The following is a 19,970-nucleotide window of genomic DNA, read 5'->3' as shown; positions in this document are numbered from 1 at the left end:
TAGTATCTATTTTAAATTATTCAATATCAATTGATGTTTAGGAAAGTCAAATCGGTTAAAAAACAATTAAGTGAATTAGGGCTGACATAAGTTACGTGATGTGGGGTGCCAAGACATTCTCCTGAATGGCAGAAATGTTCTCTTCTTAATCACTTATTTGCCATTTAATTCATAACTTAAGAAAAATCCATGAACAAATCTATTTGTGAATTTATATATATATATATATATATATATATATATAGTTCCATCAATGAAATTAAGCCACTAACAATACAGACACTCACCAATACCAACCTACCCTAATTGAGTATTATTATATAAACTTGTTATCGAAGTTAAAACGACTAGCAGTTTTACTGTGCTGTATTGACCATAGGCATGGACAATTTTTCTTCTACCCTACGGTTCATGTCCCATTCTTTCAGTTGCTGTAGACTGGATGGAACATAAAACCTGGATAACCCCTGCTCTTCTTTCTCAAAGAATATGGTGGATTCACACAAGCCAGTTGTGTACACTGGGTCAATATTTTGAAGTTCATACCCGAGAAGTCTTTGGTCCCTGAATTACATTACGGCTGCAGGTAGTACCAAACTCAGAAGGAAATTTTGCTCAAAGGCTGAAAAGAAACATTAGTTTCTCGAACAATTTTTTTATCACTTTTGATCCAGAATTTAATTTTATAGAAAACATGAATGTACCTTTACTGTTGCCTCCATTTTCCCGTAGCACTGTACAGTCTTCTATTGTACCGAAGGGTGCAAACATTAATCGTATATCATTCTCATCATTCTTCTTTGCAATCATACCAATGAATATCTTTCGTTCTTCAGCTAAAAAGCAAAATATTGCATGTTATTACAGTGGTTCAGAAGAACAATTTCAATAGATTGCAATACAGTTATTATTACAAGTTATTAACTTTGCATATGATGAATGATATTGGCCTGGCGATTAGCATGGAAATAAAAAAAAACACAAGGCCATGGCAAGAAGAATACAAATCCTGATAACTAGAATGATTGATGATGCAGCAATTAACAAGTACATAATTGTATTTACTTGGGCTAAACTTAAGAAATTAATTAATTAAAACAGCTAGAAACCAATTCAACGCAAGCAACTATGTGCTTACATAAAACAGTATAATCTAGAAACACTAGTAGTAAGGTGTTGAAACATGGATCACTACATACAGTACTTCTATTTAGGAATACCATAAGTGAAAATGTAAAAAATAATTTCAATTCAGAAATAGAAGATAATTCCAATTCATAAGAGATTCAATGTGGTATTCAAGCATCAACCACAGGATGGAACAAATAGAGTATTCTAAATTATTATTAAAAAATGGCTTGTGATATTATTTTTAAGTTGACCTTTAACTAAACACCATTTATTAATGTTATTTAACTATCAAGACAAACTGACTAGTAAAAATACATATTTGGTGCTATTTTTAGGATTTTATTCTTGTTTACATCCCACAAATTTATAAACTTAGTAAAAAAAAACAACTAAACCCACCACATTTAACCAACAACAAAAACCCCTCGAAAAAGCCAGATTACTATATTAACTATACAGGCAAGTACATCATACAGTAGGTTTATATTCTACTTTTGTTGTGTTTGGCAAAGGCTCATTTCGTTGTGAAGAAATATTATAACAATGATTAATATCACATATTACATGTGAAACCATTAATACTTTTATCATAACACGGACAGCAACTGCTAAGAACCAGTTTTTAAAGGCTAAGTCTGTATTAGCTACACATAGTATCTACAAGTAGTCATACAGCCAACCCGCTATAGTATCATGAAGAAAACATAGTATTCCTCCAACCAACATCAAGTTAACATTGGCACACTACTCCTAGTTTAGATGGACCATATTTTGTACATGATTTATGTGCCAACATGAAAACTGTAATAGTATGGTGCAGACACAAGTGAAATGCAAAGTGAGGGATTGAAACCCCTGCCATTATAGGTTTGAAAACAATTTTTTCCACTGCACTGGAAATTAATTCCAAAAACTTAGCACACCAATGATATTTCAAATGGGACCTACAGTACCTTTATCATCTTTTAGAAATATTCCTTTAAATTTTCAATTCAATCGATAAATACTACATAGAAAAATGTTGTAATCATGAAGCTTGGGTAATAATGAATAAATAAAACCAGCACATTTAGATTAATGCCAGATAACACTGTGCTACATTTTTACCTTCCTTGCCACTATGCATCTTTATCTCAACTATGATTAAATGCAAATGTGTTAATTCTCGAGTGGGATTTTGACAGCAATTACTCTGCCCCTTCATACAAGTCCATTATAATCCAAATAAATTGTGCTTTTTGTGATATCTCCTCCCCTAAGGAATGATGAAAAATTTTTAAACTAGGGAAATCCTTGTAACATGACAATAATTCATGAATGTTTCTTATGCCTAGATCAAAATGTACTAATTTTAAAATTCAAATTATCAAGATTATCAGGCACAGCACCTGTATAAAATTTTGGGGAAATTATATAGAAAATGTTTTCGGACTGTAGTCTGGGGCTAAGAACCTGGGATATAAGACCACCCCCTAAATATTTTCAAAAAATGGGAATGGGAACCATGGACAAGACAGAACCGGGGCAGGAATACGCGTGTCCTACGAATACATGTCTGTCCCGCAAACGCACAGGTTTGCATGTTTTTACACAGCTACTTTATGGGATAGTTGCAATTAGTGGAAAGGTCCAACTATTAATAATCCCAACATATAATTGGTAATATTTTTTTTAAGATCAGGAGTGGAGTAAGTTTTTCTGGACCCCATTGGAAATAAGTCTGGTGTACAATCACTAGACTTAATGGGTCATCCAGGCATTCAATTAATTATTCATCTCCTTTTTTTATGTTCGTTCTCAAAATGTTATTGTTATATGTGTGATATTGAATGCAAAATAAATCAAATCAAATCAAATAACTGTACAGTAGCTTAACGACACTGTAAGTATGCCAATTGGTAGGAAGACGAGACAACGTGCATCTTTCTAATGATTCCCTTGAAGGATGTGCCACACTGACCTCTGCTGAATGCCACCAAGACAGCAAGCATCAGTGGAATTAAACACCAAATGAACACTACCAAACAAATTTTCATGTCATGACAATATTGGTTTGTATCTAATCAGAATCTAATACTACAAAAATCTCTCTATGAAACCAATTTCCTCTCACAAAACTGAATCGCTTAAGGCAGAGAATGCAAAACAATAGATGAGAAAAAAAATTTTAAATGCCAAGAGTAAATAAGTATAGTAGTCAATAAGGTTTAGTCTACTAAACATTGAAATAAGAATGAATTTGAGATGCCAATCTTTCTTCAAAGATTACGAGCTCAAGGAAGGAAGCATGCTACCTTGTGGGATTACAGTTTCATGGTTATAGTTAAATTATTAATCATTAACATCAGTATGTTGTTAGATAAACAGTGCCCTCACACTGAACAATCAATATCGAGAAAGCTATATTAGGCCTACATTTTTCCTGACATGCAACAGTATATATTGTAGCACAAAACATGGCTTGGGGTGAAGCAGTGAATTCTAATTCCCGAGGTGTTTGATGATTGGCACTACTTCCTAACACAAAGCGGAGGGAGGATAACAACGGGAAAGTATAATTCACTGCTTTACCGAAATAAAACCATGTTGTGTCCTATTAGTACCTCAAGAATATTAAACAGAAAACCACCAGTCTGCATTTGTCATTTCAATCCGCGAGGGTAAAATTACACAGATTGCGTACAGATCGCGTAGGCAGGAGTGCGGTAGTTGATTTTGGGTAGCACTTTTTTGCCTGCATACGTGTAAATTTGTCACGCGCGGGAAGTGCAGTACTGTAGTACTACCACACACTGTACTGGGTGAAATTGACCGAGATGTTGTTATAAATTAACCTAATTATTGGTATATGAATATTTTCTCCTATATCTGTTGGCCAGGCTTTTCCGACTGTTACTTCTTAGCAATGGAACCGGACTATCCTACCCTTTATACCATGAAATTCCACTACCCTTCCTAAATTTAAAATCATAACATTTTTCCAATTCTCATATTACATTCTCATGCTTTAAAAAAATTGTCAGTGTCATACATCCTTAAGTAAAAGGGGACATCATTGTAATTATAATCAAATTTTTTCAACGCAATGCAATACATTATGTTGTTTTTAAAGTTATGCTTCAAATCCTCTTTGTTTTAATTACAATGTATTGCAATTGTTCACTTCATTTGTAAAGATTGCATGAGAGCAAACACTACACTGAAGATGGCAGATGTACTGCTGAAAATGTTTCAACAGTATAGTATACAATATAGTCAGCTGGGCCTAGCTTACATGGTTCTGAGAGCTTAAAAACTGTTGTGTTGTTTTTAAGATGTATTTACAATCTGCTACATAAATTACACAAATTATGTAAACACTATAATTATAATAATGATGATGGTTATGCATCATCATCCTGGTTCAAATTTTCCGATTGCGTTGCAGACGCAGACGAATCAGGGTGCATTGCTAGCTGCCCTGAGCAATCGGGAAGGCACCCCAATTCGTCTGTGAACCACACCTGTCAGCGAATGTCGCTGATAAGGTAAGCAATTCTATGGAAACCGAGCAAAAACTTTGGATCCCCGTCTGAGAGGTCCCTATTCTCAAAATTTTCTATTCTCTCAGTCCCAACAACGGTAGGACAGTGAGGTGGACCATCACACACCCCCTACCGCCAAATCTTGCATCCGCCCCAGGTATAAATAGTAAAGAGATGTAATATTCAATTGCATTTGAACAGAAGTACATGTACAGTAACCTTTGACAATTATATCGTGCAACACGTGCTCTATCCAATAAATGTATGGATTTATTTATTTTGAATACTTACCACTTCTTGTTTCACTATCTGCCGGTTTCATTTGCACAGGATGCTTCATCTAAATGGAAGAAACAAGTAAAACAATTTAATGAATATGTTAAAATGCAAAAGCTGTTAACAAAGGGCTTATTCTCAAGATTAAGCCCATTGGGTTTCTGTTCGAGGTTTTATGGTATAGGAATTATAACTAATAATTTTTTTTTAAAGATGTACTATATATCATAAGCAAAAAAAAATTTATGAAAATTAAATTCCTTATGCCATTTGCATAATTTATCCAATAACCTCCAGTAAAAATTTGAATGAGAAAAATCAACAGATAGTTAAATAATACATTTCCTATTTTTCATAGATTCTTAAATTGGCTGGTGTCATAAATCCCTACTTGATGTATTTCCGAGCGGTATAGAAATGACTAGGAATCCCGCTTTGACATATAAAATATAAACACAGCTCACAATGTTGTAACACAACTCTCAAATAAACTTTTATTCTGTATAAACTCCAACTAGAATCCGGTATCAAAATAACACAACATTCACATAAACATGTGTTTCAAAAAGGAGCTCCCGAAAGATAAAACTATCAATTTATATAACCTAGCTGTACAACTCCAGAGCATTCAAGAGCATTCTATATTGCCTAGGTTCCTCATTGGTTAGCTTACATCATAATTAACCAATAGGCTTATTTCCGCTACAGTACCCAAGATTCCAGAAGCTTCTAAATATTACTCTTGGATTCTACATGGTGTCATGTGTTCCTATAATTACCAATGTGGTTTACACTTGTTTATTTGGTGAATTAAATACAATTCTAGAATGTTCTATGTAATAAATATATTACACTAAGGAAAGGAATGGTAATTTATTACAGCTGGTAATCAATTTAAAGATTGTTGCAGCACATTGTCTGCAAATCAGTAAACTATTTTTATAATGTTTCTAGTTTTTTTTTCCATAGTTTTTTTTCCCAAAATTATTTTATTTGCATAATTTGTTCTATAACTTATTAACCTCCGGTAAGAATATGAATGTGAAAAATCAACAGACAGTTACATAATACATTTCCTATTTTTCATAGACACTTGAATTGTCTGGTAATCAATTTAAAGATTGTTGCAGCACATTGTCTGCTAATCAGTAAACTATTTTTATAATGTTTTTAGTTTGAAGTTGATTTATTTGATACTTTAAAATGAGACATTCAAATTTAAATTAAACTTTTCAGACCGTTTTTCTACTTTTGGAGGATTGTACATCGCAGAACCAGTAAAAGAAATAGTTTGTACTATTGATTGATAACATCATATCTGCATCTGCATCAGCTTCCCATCAGCTTATAAACTCAAAAGTTAAGGAAGCTTTGCATATTACCTGGAACAATCCATCCCTTAATAAGCAAATTTACAACTTGAATATCACGCTCGCTGTTTGATTCTTGTGTACTAATTTACATAACAATCCGCAGTGAAGGGTGGTGTCTACGTTTTGTGGTTTGCTTCATTAGTCGCTTTTCTAATTTGCTTATTTACATACATGTGTATAAAGCCATATAAGCTTTGGCAAAATTTGTCATCTTTTGCACTGATGATGAGAATCGTTTTCTCGAAACATGTTTACTATACGATCGGACTCAATGAGTCCGCGATCACGATTAAAGTCTATTACTTGCTTTATAAAGTGCCTTGTGGTGTTTTTACTTATATCTGCATCTGTAATTTTCTCCTGCTTATTCATTTTAGGAGATTGAATAACACCAATGAAACCGATATCCAAAGGTCCGATATGTGTTGCTTTTAATTTGAACCTAATCAAGAGATTTAGAGGAGCATAGTTGATTAATGGACGCTAATATATGCCGATTAAAATGTTGGCAAATATGAGGAGGGTGGAAATGGAGAGTTAGTTTCCATGGTGACATATTGATTTTCGTTGAAGTAATAAGCGACTTGGTGATATTTACTGAAATGATATCTGCCAGATTCACTCAAACAAAAATGCAAATGAGGTATTATAAAATTTACATGAGTAATCAGATAATCATACAATAGTAATAATATTAATGGCTTTAAAATGGTAGTTACATTATCTTTCTCCATTGACCTTTTCTTTCTATAATGTTTTAAGCAGTTATATTTATTTTAAAAAGATAATCATTCCAGAATAAGCATTGCATTTGATTACATCTCAATGAGACAATTCAACACACTTGGGTGGTGACAACTTTCGACAAAAATCCTGTTGAACATAATGGACAACTTAGTGTGGGTGTTTGAGTGAGCTATTGTCATTTTTCATACTTAACATCAGTTATTCAGTAAAATCAATCCAAATTCTAAGAGAAGACAAACCATGTTTATTGTTGTGAATGATTTTTGCAGGGGCATTTATTAAAGTGAAGCATTTATTTTTTTTGTCTTTTGGTGTAAAATGGAAACGCTAAAATCCCTTCATTTCACTGAAAAAGTGGAACTACAACAGATAATTACTGTTAAAATGTGTTATTGTGTGATCATGAACATGTTAGGATCCAAACATGTTAGAAAAACATAATAGAATGTGTTGAGAATGATGTTGCTTCCATTAGTTTTGTTTAGTCATTTGGGAAGGGGGGGAGAGTTTATTTTAAAAAAAAATAAATGCCCTAGGGCGTTTATTTGACGAAGGCGCGTATTCCAAATGAGGCTCTTGAGGGGGCATCTTTTCAAGGGGGTATATATTCAAATCGGGACGTTTATTTGATTAAGTACGGTAATACTCAATCTCAAGCCATATAAAAAAGTAGAAACTAGACTTATAAACCACTGCATTCACATGCTTTGTAAGTCAAAAAGAGGCAGCAGATAAAGATCAATCTTTCATTATAAGGAGATCACTAGAAAGTCAAAACCTGCTATATTTACGTCAGCAATTGAGTTTGCATGAACAAACGGCAGGAAGGCTCTTTTTTTTTATGGCACCTAGGCACCAAGTTCTAGTGGGTCAAGCTTGCTAGTGATAAGGTTCGCTATTCATAAGGTTTTCATAAGATTTGCTAGTTATAACACAGGTACCAGTATTAGCTAAACCCTATACAGATACCACAGATTCACTGGTTATAATCAAGAAAAGCATTTGCTTTCAGAAAAGGACCACAATTCATAAGTCTCAATAACTATCATAATGGAAAAAAAAAAGTTTCACTAGATAATCATAGGTTCTCCAGTCAAATTAATAAAAAGATTCGCTTGTCATAATGTAAATAAAACGAGCGCTATTTGTAAGTTTTGCTGTTCATAATAAAAATTAGGTTTGCACATCATAATTAACTTTTTTATTTTTTTTATTTATGACTAGCGAACATTTACCTTGATTATGATTAGTGAACACTGTTTTACCAAGACTGGTGAACTAGTTTTTGTTACATATACAGAACATTTTGAATAGTGCACCTCCATTCAAATTATGACTTAGTGAACCTTATAAATAATGGTCCTTATGGCAAACGAACCTTGACTAGCGGGTGGACCCCATTTTATCAATACTCCAAATCAAAGGTCATAATTTTGGCAGAATATTAACTTGCACCTTCTACTGTATGTTTTACTAATGCCTAGTTCATAATAGAAACTTTCTAATAATGATCAGGAGCTGTTAGGCGTACATGCGAGAACACCCATCGGTTAGCACGATCAGGATTGTTTATCAACCTCTTTCGTAAAACAACCAGAGGCAAGCATTTCTAAGGTGGTCAGGTGAATTTACCTGAAGTACTTGAAATTTTCCAGTTATTATATCATTTCCACAGACTACTAAAGCCTACTTAATTTCATCCAACCAACTTCTGTTATTTGTACTCAAAACACGGGCATGGATTAATAAATTACACATTTTAATATTTTTTAATGAATATTCAGTCCTGTTTTTACCAATTTTAAATAATTTTATTGATTTAGTAACACTCAGTTATATCCCATTGCTGAAATTATGATTCTCAAAGTGCTTTCAACTTGATTTATGATGACGTCGAAAGTGCATCTCTCCATCCAGGTTTAGTAAAAGGCCATTGTTAATGCATAATACTGTATTAGAACGATACCTATATAAAATCTTTCCTGTCCTTGTATTCAATATAAAACGTCTCAAGTTGACAAAGAATTAGACATACAGTAACATCTCCCAATTTATCAACTTTTTGTTTTTCGTTTTCAACTCAGATACATTCTAATAGGGATTCAGCAATGTTTGTTTACAGCTGGTCACATGACTTAACCTGGGTATACATGAAAACATTACAGTGCGATAGTATAGAAAAAGATAATGTAATGGTTGCGAAAAAACAACCATCCACTGTTAAGGTGAGAAATAAATATCTAGGAAGGCAATACGATTGTTCAAAATAGTGCTTATTTACTTATCCTAGCGTTCTCCAAGGATTGTATGCTTTAAAATTTAAGTGAGACTTCGTAAACCTTAGCTAGAGATAACATCCCAGCGTAGTTCGTGGGTCGAAAACCATCATGCATAACTAACCATGCCGTAGATGTGTAGGGGTCTAGGCCAAACATTTGTCAAAAAATCTCAATGTTTGCGGCCAGTATCCTTTACAGCATTAGCAAATCATTAAGGCAAAATTCTCAAGTTTAATTTCCAATCAATTTGGTATAGTATACTAGGAATTATGATGATCTTTACAGCAATAAACAATAGCAATCTTTATGTAAAACACCGCTGTGCCACTCGATTGTTTATATCCAACACCCAAGTTACTGTAGGTCACGTGACACCCATCGCCGAATCCTTCTAATAGAACCATACATTCTTGTTACTGGGTAGCAGGTTGTTAGAAGAATGGTGCTATTTGCATACACATATTTTTAGCCATCATCCTATCCTATTACATTTAGATATGTTGTGAATATTCACTAATTAAAGGATACATAGATTTTATGTAATTTATGTATGTTGAGGGTCTCCAAAAGATCAGCTTCTGCTGGATGGTCCATATTCATTAAATATTATTGAAATAAATAAATAAAATAATTAAGATTGAAAGACAACAAATTGCAAATCACCATATTACTACTGCTCCTCTATATCAAATACGTATTCTGTTGTGTTGATACTAATTATTACAATGATATGAGTTGGATTATTATAAAAGCAAAAACATATTGAATATTTAATGGCTATCTTGTGACACTGCTAAACATATTTTCCATACTTGGTGTATTCTGAACTTGCTCTTAAAAAGGAAACTTTGAATAAGAGATTGAATCCATTAGCATAATTCTTATTAAGTCTTTATCGCAAGTTTTAAAAAAATCTCGGACATAGTCTTAGTATGTATTAGAGTGCAATCTGTCCTACATTGTAGCTTGCTTTACTAATTTCTTTCCTCTAACCAAAAGCATTAGATTTGTTTCAATGCATTTTTCCTGTTCGCTTCAATGAATTTATTTCTACCGCTAATCTAGAAACTAGTACACAGAAAGACTCAAAAACATTTCATTTTTAATATCTGTAATTGGTAAAAAAAAACACCATTGGCTTTAACTTAACAATATGTATTTAGTAACCTTCACAATATATGTTCAATCAGAAAAAAAAAACCAGTACGAATAGCTTTTAATATTTATAGTAATGGATGAAAACATCATATTCATAAGCAAAAGACAAAAACAATCTTTTGCAACATAGAAAAGACCTTCACACTGAAAATATGGAATAAAATTTACTTCATTTATACCATGTATCCATATACTTACACCAGGAAGTGTTTTCTTATTGTGAAGATTTTCTTTTGCCATTACAGCATCTTTCCTAAGATAAAATGTAACAAAACAACAACCTGCAAAATAAAATAAAAAATTATTACTAAGTAAATCATACTTAATTCATAAAGTTCAAAATGGAAAGTTATTCTTGCAAAAGTAGCTGAGGCAGTGCAAAATACATTTGTATTTTTTTTAATAACATTTTTTGCAGGATAACAACAAATTCAAGAGCTTACACTGTATATTATTAATACATTCTCCACAAACACACACAAAAAAATTATTATTATTAATGCAAAGATGCAAGAATTAACACAATCATAGAGTCTTACTGTATTCATTTTTTTTATAATTCATTCTGATCTTAAACCCCTTTTACACTTTCAGCGGGACTCCAGTGTAGACCAGCCGTTACCCCGCCATTGCCAACACACCAGGCTTAAAACATAGAGTTGTAGTTAGTGTTTAGCCATGAAAAAAAATGTTCTCCTGCAAGGCTTCTCCGGGATAGCCGAGTCAACACCAGACACCCAGTTACAAGATGGATGTCTGTTTTTAGCCATGAAAAAAAAAATATATAAAACCCCGACCAAGAAAAACACATAAAACTACATATATATAAGGGATTAAACATTCTCTGGGTTATGGCCTTCGATAAATGCTCCTAGTTTTTTTTACCTGGACATCTTTAAGGGGCTGCAAATTGAATTCATTGAATTTTAATCATTTACCGTAAACTGGAAAATGATCAGTGTAATGAGTGAATAATCAATTTAAATTTTCTCATTGGGACACCTAATCTTAACTACCGTACCAAGCTAAAATACTGGAAGGTAGAGTTTGTGTTTCTCAAATTATTAATTTGATAACAACCAACTATCAATTCTCAGTTTGATACATGATAAATTTTTAAAGGTCATCCAATATTTTCAAGTCATCTTGCTAGGCCCGTTACTAAATAAAACTGAACTGTGAATTAAGTGATTGCAAAAACTGAATCATTACATACTGTAAGGTGTTTCTACGACAAACAGTACTGCGCACAAAACTTTCAAGACTAGTACTTTTAAGTGAATTCAAAAATATTAAATTATAGAAAACTAAAGCAAAACTGAAAAATAAATCAATCACTTTCATCATCAGATAATATGAATTACCGTAGATAATTGAATTGGCAATCTATCTTCTTTGGTAATTTTAATTCCACTTAAACTATTATTAAATCATTTCTCAATTGAATTTTCTGCATCTTCATCCCTTTAAACATTTTTCGTATTTTCATTCTGCTTATGTTTCATTTTGCAATCCGATTATATAAATGGGACAATGGTTGCCATAGTAATATCTCTATTACTATGACATTCTCATTTGTGGTTATATATTCAAATAAAACTACTCTTCACTTGCAATAATTATTTTCTTACTTTTCCCAAAACCATTGAATTGCTTCTATGAGTATCCGTGGAAACGGTGTCTGAAACATAATCAATCTTTCATGCTTGATATCTAAACCACTCATTATCCCGACTGAGGAATTAAATAAGAAAATTTTTACACTTCACAAAATTGACAAAACTGGTAAAAACGGCAGTACAATACTTTCTGCTAGGAATCCATTTCAGAAAGTGGGAGTTTAATGCTACAGAATGTTATTATAGGGAAATTAAGTTTCAATATATTTTACTATATTTATATGTCTTTTCCACTTGGCTTTAGAGTAATAATTTCTCATCCAAAACATTTATAGTTTTTAGCAACATACTTTGTATGAAATCATTAACAGAGCACTTAAGATGGCGTTTCCAAGGATTAGGAAACAACTCGTATTGCCACTGAAAAAGCCTTATGGGCAGTGAACTTTAGAGAATGTAGTCCTGGCTGTAAAACGTTTCTCTCCAAAGGACTTTCTTTAAACTAATGTCAGAGGACAACATAAATAGCCTGAAGGAAACCTCATGAAGTGATCAAAGGTCATACTATCATTACTGTACACTACATTTGATACCATAGAATAATGAGTTATAGGCTACTTCAGGATTGCAGAAAGTGTCCCCTTAATTATAGGGGTTGGCCGTAAATATATTTCCTTCACTTCACAGCCCTTTAATAGGGGTCTAAGGGCCCGTTTGAGTAAAAAATGCCAACCGTATACCGTTTATTTCACCGGGTAATTGCGCTGAGCACTCAGTGGGTGGTTGACTGTGCAAGCAAGTTTTAGCTCACAGTAAATACGTGTAACAAAACTATTCCGGAAGTAAATTTCAACTTATCCCATGGTCAACAACCCATTTGTTTACTTGATACTGCTGCTATAACCAAGGAGGTATACCTCCTTGCTATAACCGGCCCACGTACAAACAGCACAGCATGGTGGAACGATAATGTAGCTCAATAACTTATAATGGCTGCTTTAAAATCTGTACGTAGGCTAGTTTATTCAAGTTTATTTCTCCGAATAATGGTAAATCTACAAATCGATCGCATAGCTATGCTACTAAATTTAGATTTCGTTGTGTATGTGTAAGGAGGCGAAGGAGAGCTGCAACCACGCCTGGGCCGTAACCTATTGAATATCGTGCTGGGTTAAAATAAAATGAAATAACCTTTATAAATATAATAAATGAAATGCAGAAAAAAATGTTGCTCTTTGCAATTGGAAATGGCCCCGGAGCAGCTCTGAGATGGATACGTGCCCCTTACAAGATGCCATTATTATTACTACTACTATTATTTATTATTTATTATTATTATTAAATAGGTACCAAATTACTTGTTGGCTATTGGGGTTAACAAAGGCGTAGTAATTTAACAACCTTTGCATCTCAAGCCGTGTTACTAAATACTGTATTGCGTGAGTATTACAGTACCTGCTCAGAACCAACTATTTACCGCAATATTGGGGTTACGCGGTGTTCCATCACAGAACTAGTGATATTACTGCAATATTACAGTCTGAAAACAGATGGTATATTTACAGTCTAAAGATGGCAATCAGTGGACCTTTCGGTTTCAGGATAATTCAATTCAATATCTTTTATTTTATAATTACTGAAACATACATCAGAATTCACATTTTTTTTATTATGTGGAAAAGGGTATCCCACCAAAAACATTGCTCTACATGCAGGACCCTTTAAAAAATAAACATTTAAAACAAAACGACAAAATAGGAAAATGATAAATGAGCTAGTCTAATGTTTTATAATAGGATCAGCATTTTTTGTGAGGTGCGAGTAGATCCGTACTGTATTAACTACACAATAATACAATATTTTCTTTATTTATTATGTTACTGGGGTTAGGACTACAGCTTAACATGTGATTAGCATTGACTTGGTGTGATCAGTGACACCAAAGCCCTTTAGAAATTAATTGTTTGTGTCCTGGAATTAAGGACTTGTCTGAAAGGACAAGACTAAGTCTAGATTACAAGTTCAACCGTTTAAAAAATATTATCCTACTACAAGCATGAATTAACATTCATTGTTCAAAGAAAATTCAGCAAAGCACTAGCCTATGTATATCTTATGGATCAACAATGCATCAACCTATGCGGTCCACAGTGTCGGTATCTTATCATTTGGCATCAGGGGTCACAGTTAAGACCAGGTCAAGCTAGAATGACACAAAAGTAGTTTTGAATGCATGTCCAATATTCATGGTATCTGAAATTAGCTAGACACAGTATTTGAGAATCGTAGTATAGAGCTGAACATTAGGAAACTATTGGTTCTCCACACAGAATTCATTTTGTAACTTACCACGCACAAGGGACATGCTCGGTACAATACGGTCACACAAACATTCTAATTACAATGTTAATGTTTCCACCTCCAGTCTAGAAACTGAGGCTACGATTTATTACAGAATAGAAGTTTGGACTCAGAAATGCTCATATTTTGATTTTCTACTAATGTGATATTTTGTTTTTTATATAATGAAATGTAAAAAAGTGGACGTTATATAGTATAACTTTTCCAGTTAACACACACAAGATATTCTTATTTTGGTTTTGTGGTTTTTAGGTGTGCCAGGAATGTGAATTACAACCATTTATATAAAAAGTGAATATTTTTGTGAATACCAAATATAATGAGAGAGATTGTTAAGCTTATTCACAGACATAGATGGGTGTGTGGTTTATTATACAGGCCCGTAGCCAGGTTCTTCCAAGGGGAGGGGGGTTTTCTGGGCGTTAGGTCCACAGTTGAAGCCCCAGTGTGGTTGGCGAAACCTCCAAAGCAAGAGGATTTTTGTGCCTTATGGGTCTAAATAATGCTATAAAAGCAGATATGTTTGAAAATGTCTGTGTCTGGGTGGGTCTGCATGCAGTACATTAGTTGGGTTGGAGGAATTATTAGGGAAATTTAAAGAGGGGGTGCCAGAAAAGAGGGGGTTTGCTAGAAAAGGGCAGTTCTCTCCCCCCTCCCGATACAGGCCTGTTGTACCAGTTGACTATTTCTACTAACATTAAACCAACCAGAAAATTGTTATACACATACTACGATGGTACAGGTATACTTAAATATTTGACCTGCCAACTATCAAAGCCAACTGTATTTTTCTTTCAAAAATGAATAATGTTCATTCTACTTGGTTTTAATAGAAGCAATCTCAAGAATACGATACAATTTCTACACATCATTATGCTGCACTAAAAAAAATGAATTATCCAAAATGTCAAAACATTGCATGTATCTATTATGTATTATTCCTCTCTCATAACATATGAAAAGAAAATGTCATTGTTGATGCAGAAGAGTAATTTTAAAAATAAAAATATATGAATTGACAGTAGATACTTGAGCTGTGGTATTGATCATAATATTATACTGTATTGAAAGCATGGGGTGAAGTTGCTAGGCTTTGGGATTGCAAATCAAAAGATCAAGGGTTCAAGTGTATTTCTGGTTGCTTACTAATGTGTCTTTGGGCAAGCCCCACTATACACAAGTTTAAGTAGGTACCTGGTAGGTTTGCATGTCAATACACTCATTCTAGCTGTAATATTATGGAAAACTCCCTCAGGGAACCGAGTTTGTGTTCATAGGTATTTGATCCAATGACCAGAATAATAACGCAAATGCACATCACAAGCCAACGCTATTTAAGACTAATATAATACAGTATATGATATGGGACAATATAACATTATATTACGGTGGATCTTCACACAGTATACTTAATAGCTATAAAGAGATTGGTTCATCATTTCATTTAAATAGCCTGTGTTGCAGGGATTTCATCATCATAATAATAATAATAATTTATTTGGATATATGCACTTTTGAATCAGTGGCACAAGGGTGGTGCATCCTAACAACAAGAAAAATATAAAAATTACATTTAAAAAGAAAGACATCAAAACAACAAGATAATCAAATTAGCTAAAACTAATAGAATATTCTGCATTATTAATCTTAAGCCAATAATGTGTGTTGAATATAGGTATTTAGCACAAACATACAGTTCCCTATTCTTAGTTGTTTATGAAATTTTTGAAATATTTATTCTGTAAATTGCCTTTGAACTTAATATTTCTGATTCTTGCCCTTACCAAAATTATTGTGTGACCTTTCGATTGTGATTTTGTTTTCCCTCCTCTTACTATACCTGTTTCTTTCCTATTGAAATTTATTTTTCATTCTTCTTCTTAATTATTGTGAATTCTTTAGTTTGGATTGCAAAGCCTGTGGGTTATAGTAATTTGGCTCCCTTTTTACTTCCTTACCAGCTTTTGAACTGTTTTTAGTGTATATTTAAATTTGTATGGCTGAATAAAAGGAATGAATAAATATAATTATGAATATTACTATCATCAAATTAACCAATTTTAAAATATTAACATCTATCACATTCATTAATATTAAAAGTAGAGAAATTTTCATCTCTGTGTACTTTGCTCACAATATCAGTACATTACATCGTCACAAAGGAATCCTGTTATAGTCTCTGTGAAATACCTTGCTAACAATGTAACTTTCAAAGCTCATTTTGCAATTTATGTGCTCCTCCCGGTAATGGCAAATTTCCTCTATTTCCAGTGAATGTGTAATTTTTATACAACAAATAATGATTTCTTAAGTAATGTGTATTTCAAACCATTTTAGATATGCGTTTTCTCTATTTTGTAAGCACATCACTATTAGTGAGATGTTCAGAAATTAGAGCTATGAAAACCATTGAACACTTTAGCAATTAGGCCAAAGAACAAAATCAAGGAATGAAAGATGATGCCATGAATGATGATGGCCCAAGACCAGTAGCCATTTTTGCCAACTCAGTCTTTTAAACAAGGCTTGGTATGCCTGCTATTTTCAGCATAGTTTAGGAATCAAAAACGAGACTAGAGAAGCTAGGAATGCTATGGCTAGAAAATTAGAATTATCGCCTAGAGCCAGCGAAGCAAAGAATGCTACTGTAGGGCTCGGAAATCAGAAACATCACCTGGATGCAGGGGAACCTAGAATACACAGGTAAGGAGGTTGGACACATTTCCTAGAGCCAAAGAAGGCAGGAATGCTGGGGCAAGGAAACCAAAAATGCTTAGCCAATGGAAAATTCAAGTAAGCAATGATTTAATTAGGATAAGTAATTGAAAATATTTGCAACAGGGCTAGGAAACTCAGGATGGTTAGAGCAAGGTTAGCCAAATATGCTGGGACAAAATTAGCCGAGCATTCTAGACCAGGTTAGCCAAGCTTCCTGGGTCTGAAGAAAGGGCATATGTTACTGAAGTGTTGACCTTTGACTATAAAATAAAGTAAACAAGCCAGAATTGCTGAATAATGCTTTCAATTTGTCAGATTAACACTAAATTGCCATTTGAATGACCTAATGTAATTAGGAAACAATGTCATTGTTAAAAACAAATAACAAATGTAAATAAGAAAGAGAAAACATTGGTAAAGAGAGTATAATATACATGTCCATTTAAAAGAATAAGGGTTCCAAACTGAAGATACCTACTTGTTTACTTTTTGAATCTTAGGCAAAGTAATTTTCTTTAATTAATCAATTGGTCAAACATTTGCGGATAAATGTCATACATGAGAATCAAATTTAATTTCTTAGGTTAGCCAAATCATTTGTTGGATCATTGCCAAAATTTTAGATAAATTTATAACAATATTAAAGGTTTAAAATTATAAATATACTACAATAAAAAGCTTTTAAGGACATGCAATATTTAATATATAGAATATTAAAAATATTACTACAAAGTTTATGAAGCTGGCATTGACTGCCAGTGAAAGCTTATGTCAAATAAAATTACATGGTGTTGCTGCCTCATCATCAAGTTTATGTGAAGGAAAGCAAGTGCTTCCTTAAAATTGTTGTTTACATTTTTAAGATTTAAAACATTTTCAGCTAATTATCAGCTTCAACCAGTTTCCAATCTGTTCCACTACTGTAATGTGTAGCTCTAGCCATTTTAATGAAAAATCGGTTTACCAACATCAGTCGCGTTGCTCTACTGTGGCGAGTTGGATGGCTGAGTGGTTAAGGCAGGGGTGTCACAAGCTACAGCCACGCTCACCTATGGTTCTGGTGGTGGAACAAGTCTTCTTGGATAAGGACTATAAACCATAGGCCCAGTGTGCACAATTAAAATTATTGGTCCAAAATCACATTTTTTTTTTGTCTTGGGAGTTCATGAAGCATTAGATATCAATAGTTGTTTGTGGATAATTTAAAAATAAGTCGATATCAATTTCACATTAAAATATTAATTTCTTACCACCTTATAAATTTTGCTTTTTCTTATAGTGTTCAGTTATAAATCTATAATCTCTGTGCTAATACAATATTAAATTTATTTAATTACACATTTATTTTTTAATTCATGATCAATTAATTTTAATGAATTTAGTGCACTGTCAATGGTGAATTTCACAAAAAAACATTTGTCATAATGTAACCTCGTCTATGTGCCTCTTTCCAGGTAAAAATAGTGAATAGAGAAAGTGCTGGAGAAAAAAAAAATTCCTGCATCAAGAGCTTCCAAGTAACTAACATTACAACCGAGAGAATAGCTTTTACAGTGATCAATAAAATTAGTTTATGCTTGTTAACCATGGCTTATTATCCTAGCTAAGCATAAGGCTGCTTCAATACAATTAAAAATAAGTTTACTCAGGCTGAAATTATTCAACTTTGGATATAAACACACCAGGCTTTATCCAAATAAACCAACCCAAGTACATTAAACAATTATAAAATTAGAAAGAATAACAGCTTTCACACAACACCTATCTACATTATCGTAATCAGATAATTGTAATAAAGTAAATTTAAGCACTTATAGACTAAAATATACCTCTAAAAATCAATTAAATAGTTTGAAATATATATCACATTTTCTTACTTTAAATCAAGTAAGTTCCCTTTTTTAGCAATCACATTAAATACCTATTAATCATACATATTGTAGAATAAAAAAGCTCATGTGCGACTTCTAGGGACAGGTACTTTTTACACGATGCCCAATCTTTGTGATGCTTTATTTTTAGAATTATCCTGTATCATAATTACTCAGGAAAGCCCTTATAATTTATGTCAGCTTTAATAAAATTAATATTTACTTGGTTTTTAATATGAAAAAAGAAATTGTGTCTGGAAAAAAGATTTTTGCAAACAACAAGCCAAGTTGCTCTGGCTGGATGTCCCGAGAGGAAAGTGCAAGATGTTGGTGGCGTTATTTTAAAATATACCCAATAAAATGGTGTATACAAACAAAACAAAGAGCCTGGCAGTTTACCTTTGCTTTCATTTGTGTCTTTATCCTTGAGGACTTTTAACTGGTATATTGGACCACCGTAAGTTTCTAACATTTCTCGTAATTCTGTTTCGGGCATATCTTTCGGGATCTGTCCTACAAACATTTTGACAGAGTCTGGTTCAGGTTGCGGTGACTGTGGATGCCCGTGCATCGGGTCGACTAGAACCCCTTGGTCCATCATTGTATGACTGTTATACATATATATCTGAAAATTCAAAGGAAATATGCAAAATATTTTACAAAATCATAAATGAAATAAAAATTAAAAAAATGATACTACATGCACTGTACATAAACAAATTTTGAAAGTAAAAATGAGTGGTATTCCCATAGAGTTTACAGCATTTGTATCTTTTGGAACACCATCACTAGCAGGCAAAAAGCAAGCCTACTTCTTGCATAGTGACACCATCGCTAGCTAAGCACTAGATATACAGAAACTTGGCTAAATATAATCAATATTCCTTGCTTTAAACAAGTTTTAAAACTCAAA

General features: G+C 33.0%; 1 protein-coding gene across 12 annotated transcripts in view; it reads right to left on the bottom strand.

Annotated features, from left to right (window-relative positions):
- Positions 1-19,970, bottom strand: part of LOC117125542 (CUGBP Elav-like family member 2) — a 93,782-nt gene that overhangs the window by 43,516 nt on the left and 30,296 nt on the right. For all 12 annotated transcript variants that reach the window (XM_033272066.1, XM_033272067.1, XM_033272074.1 and 9 more), the window contains exons 2-5: positions 19,457-19,682; positions 10,687-10,769; positions 4,947-4,995; positions 705-836 (exon numbers count right to left, since the gene is read on the bottom strand). In XM_033272066.1, coding sequence (XP_033127957.1) covers positions 705-836; positions 4,947-4,995; positions 10,687-10,769; positions 19,457-19,682 — 490 coding nt within the window. The remainder of the gene's footprint in view (positions 1-704; positions 837-4,946; positions 4,996-10,686; positions 10,770-19,456; positions 19,683-19,970) is intronic.

This window comes from Anneissia japonica, unplaced genomic scaffold (assembly GCF_011630105.1).
Source record: "Anneissia japonica isolate Jap-2015-1 unplaced genomic scaffold, ASM1163010v1 scaffold7731_len1735946_cov199, whole genome shotgun sequence".
Classification (NCBI taxonomy): domain Eukaryota; kingdom Metazoa; phylum Echinodermata; class Crinoidea; order Comatulida; family Comatulidae; genus Anneissia; species Anneissia japonica.
This window is presented reverse-complemented; position numbering and strand designations above follow the sequence as displayed.